Raw genomic sequence first — 3,954 nt, forward strand, 5'->3', positions numbered from 1 at the left:
ATCATATATGCTATATTACTTGACTATATGCTATCTGTTCTACTTGTACCTTATTTGTGTATTACTTGTCTGTATTGATTGTGTTTGTACAACTGAGAGGTCCCTCATGCTAGTGTCGGTGGACGCTGAGGGCTATTCTTGACGAGATGAATTGATGTTATATTGAATAATGATGATGAATATTGAATGAGATAATTTGAGCTCCCTGGGTAGACGCAGTGATGTGATTTCACTTGCTCCATGTGAGGATAAGAGGTAACGCTATAGAATTGTTGAGATAAAATAACTGGTGATGGTTTGGCTTATGATTCTGATTCTATTTTGTTGGAGAGTTAGAAAGTTGGGAAGTATGAAAGATATGAATTAGAGTTAGCATTCCCTTATGACAGTTTCCTGTTTATGGACTAGTGAGAACATAGGGTGAATATTTGGTGAAATGAAGTTTAGGATGCTTAGTGAGTTTTTATTACAATGCATTGTATTTATTTGGCACTTTTACCGTACTGAAAATCCATGGGTCGGGGGTTCTCATTCCGTATATATCTCTTGTTTTTCAGATACAGGTCCAGGTGCTCAGTGAGTTGCGGTTCATCTGAGAGATGGCGAAGATCTTTATATTCTCTACTTTATATTTGCTTAGAGTCTCTCCACCTTTATTTAAAAAGCTTTATGTATTGAACTCTTTTGAATTTGCCTATAGAGGCTTTTATGTTTCTTTTGGGAGAGATTAGGAGTTTCTGTTGTCAACTACTTTCATACTGTACCCTAGCCGGCTTAAACTTCGCGAGTCGCGACTAGTGGCTATTTACTTATGTTATATATCTATATACTGTCATTCTCTTATTCTCCTTTATGACTTTATCCTTATAACGCTTTCGACTTCACGCTTTATCTATTAGTTGCTGATGCGTGAGTGATATGTCTTCACAATTTTATTTTTACTCTTTTCAGGCTCCTCGATTAATACTCCTTTCAATTAATACTTATATTTATGTAATAAAAAAAAATCCCCCTTAAAAATCGTACCACCTTATTATCATTGACTTATGGCTCGAGTATAAGAATTTGAGTATTATGGTGTTACCTATCGAACCAACCCAAATTTACTAAAAATTCTGCATAGCAATATACATACATACAATCAAATTAGACTAATCATGACACAAAATTGCATTCCTTTCTACTAGTTCTTAGATCGGTTTCTTGTTTCATTCAAAATTAAATTCAAAGTCAATTCTACATACACTGCTAAGTTTTCCATTTGCATTTAAACCAACTAGATTGCTCTTCAAATTAAACTAAACTCTTCATAACATACAACAATAATACCAATAATAATAGTAACAATAGTCTAACTTCTTTAATTTCATATTCGTTAGGCCAAGTTTCTTTTTCTTGATTCTAGATTACTAGCGGATCCAGAAGGTGGTGGTGGCCAAAATTGTGCATTCTTAACCTTTGATATGCTTGCCAATACACTCAATGGAGTCACATCCCCAACTACTGTCACCTTCTTTGCCGCAAAATCTATGTTGAAGGATGTAACTCCTGCCATATATTAATGATTAATATAATAGTAAATTACAAATAATAAAAGAGGATTGTTAGGAGTCAGCAACTTTTGTGATTTGTAGCTATTAAATAGCCATCAATGATGATTTTAATGGTATGAGATTTCATCCAATGACTCACTTTTTTTTACTAGTTACATGCTGTCCAAAATTTGAAAAAGTTACTGACCCTTATACTTTTCCATAATAAAAAGCTGGTGTCACAAAAATTTATTATTTTACCTTGCATTCTAGAGAGATGCTTCCTCACTTTGCCTTCACAACCTTTGCAATGTAGAGAAACCCTTAATACCACAACCTGTGAAGAGATTTATTCGTATGGTTAAATGCACTGATTTGTGTATTTCTGTTTAATAATTTAAAAATGATCCTGTAATATAATATCAGTTTTTGATAAAATATATATATATATATATATATATATATAATTTACTTTTTATTATTCAAAAAAATAAATATTTAAATTTATTCTCAAAGAATTTTAGATGGATTAGTTTTCAAAAAATTTTATTTCTAAAAATCTTTGAAAATTATTTTTATTGGATAAATTGATCCTTCTATTATTTTATATAAAAACTAATTTATCTTAGAATGTATTTTTTATAGATTTAATTGTCTAATAATAAAATTTATTAAGAATTTATTTGTTCAATATACATATTAAAAGTTTAACTGAAAATGATGGTAGACATACATGACGAGGATAATTTTTTAAAATTTCTAAAAAATAAAAATTTGTTGGAGACTATAGTGTAAAATCTTTAGAAACCAATTTGAATGTTTACTTATTCAAAATATATAGTTTTAATACAAGACAAAAAAATAAATATACTAATTTATGTTTTTAAGTCCAAAAACAAAAGTATTGCATAAAAACACATGTTAGATGTAATACAACTCACACGTGTCTACTCCTATGTGAAAAAGCTTTAGCAACATGTTAAGATTACCGATGAAATTTTTTTATAAAAAATATACAAAATTCAAATTTTTAATAGGTGTTTTGTTTACCTAAAGTAAATATTTCAATAACTATGATGATCTTTAGCTAAACCCTGTAAAAAATCTTATTAGAAAACTGGAACTTTTGTTGACAGTAATAGTAACATTGTTCTGTTCTTGTTCATGAGCAACATATCAAATCATCATCGTCTAATAAATTGAAGCAAAAAGACATGTTTAAAAAGGTAAAACTTAATTACCTGGTTTGACGAAGCAGATTTTGGAGCAGAGGAGGAGCTGGAGGGTTTAGAATTAGATGCATGATGATGTTTTATTGTTTCATCTTGATTATGAACAACTTGATGACCCTTCTTTTTATCATCATCAACATTAATATTAGAAGTATTTAGAGCCAAAACAGGATCATAATCTGATATGTCACTTAGCAGATACCTTGATGAACCAGCAGGAGTGACCCAACTCCTTCTCACAACACTATCAATGGCCTTTGAAGAGTGATTGTTGGTAAAATGTTCAGTCACCTTATTCTCTGTCACACTCTTTTTCTTATCATGACCCTTTCTTGAACTTCTCTTAGAAGAAGAAGAAGAAGAAGAAGGAGAAGAAGACGATGATGATGATTTTTTCTTACCCTTTTGGAGATCATGGTGGCCAGGTTTGGGGTCAACGGAAGAGGGAGTCGGTGGGAGAGTGAAGTCTCTAGAAGGTGTTCTTCTAGAATCCATGATGATGGGGTTGTGGCGGTCGAGGGCCCTGCCACCGAGATGGAAGGTGTTGGAAGAAGAAGAAGAAGAGGAGGCTTGTTCCATGGCATGAGATATGGCTGTTGAGGATTGTGAAGCGCAGAAGATATCAATGCCTTTCATCTTTGGATGATGATGATGATAGTGGCAGAGAAGTACTAAGTGGTTTTAAGAGAATCTGAATTCTGAAATGAACAAATTAAAGATGTGGAAAATAAAACGGGAACTTCAACTAGAAGGAAGGTTGGTACTAACTACTTTAAAGCTTCAATGCCTTTTGAATGGAAGGTGTTAGATCAATATATCTTATTTCTCAGCTAAAATACAACTGTTAACAAATTTGTAAACTTTTTTTTAAGGTTTATATTTCACAAAAATACTATCATGTGTTTATTTATAAATGTTTATTTTATTTTCAATTGTATCTTGTATTTGAAGATACATTTTATTTTAATGATTAATTTGATAGTTGATTTTTTGTATATAGGTAGTATGATTATAAATTTTATATAATATAAAGAGTTAGATCTATTACAGTGTATTATGAGCTGAAATGTTAAATTTAAAATTAACAAATAAGTATGAAGACTAGAGTTGAGATAGATAAAAGCCATCGAAATGAAATGGAAGTTCCAGAATTCAAGAAATTACATTGTTTTAAGATAAGTGAATAAAGT

General features: G+C 30.9%; 1 protein-coding gene across 1 annotated transcript; it reads right to left on the bottom strand.

Annotated features, from left to right (window-relative positions):
* Positions 1-1,170: 1,170 nt before the first annotated feature.
* LOC107648708 (protein SODIUM POTASSIUM ROOT DEFECTIVE 2-like) lies at positions 1,171-3,613 on the bottom strand. The gene is made up of 3 exons (XM_016352531.3): positions 2,774-3,613; positions 1,794-1,869; positions 1,171-1,548 (listed from the first exon to the last, which is right to left on the bottom strand). The coding sequence occupies exons 1-3, from the start codon at positions 3,398-3,400 to the stop codon at positions 1,376-1,378; spliced, it is 876 nt and encodes a 291-aa protein (XP_016208017.1). The 5' UTR covers positions 3,401-3,613; the 3' UTR covers positions 1,171-1,375.
* Positions 3,614-3,954: the final 341 nt, after the last annotated feature.

This window comes from Arachis ipaensis, chromosome B6 (genome assembly GCF_059453495.1).
Source record: "Arachis ipaensis isolate K30076 ecotype BB chromosome B6, ASM5945349v1, whole genome shotgun sequence".
NCBI lineage: Eukaryota > Viridiplantae > Streptophyta > Magnoliopsida > Fabales > Fabaceae > Arachis > Arachis ipaensis.

What these genes read in the sequence shown, in the direction of transcription:
- LOC107648708 (XM_016352531.3), bottom strand. Translation starts at nt 3,400, where the DNA reads ATGAAAGGCATTGATATCTTCTGCGCTTCACAATCCTCAACAGCCATA. An exon ending in AATCTGCTTCGTCAAACCAG is followed by an intron (nt 1,870 to 2,773) that starts GTAATTAAGTTT and finishes ATCTCTTCACAG; the next exon opens with GTTGTGGTATTAAGGGTTTC. An exon ending in GCATCTCTCTAGAATGCAAG is followed by an intron (nt 1,549 to 1,793) that starts GTAAAATAATAA and finishes AATATATGGCAG; the next exon opens with GAGTTACATCCTTCAACATA.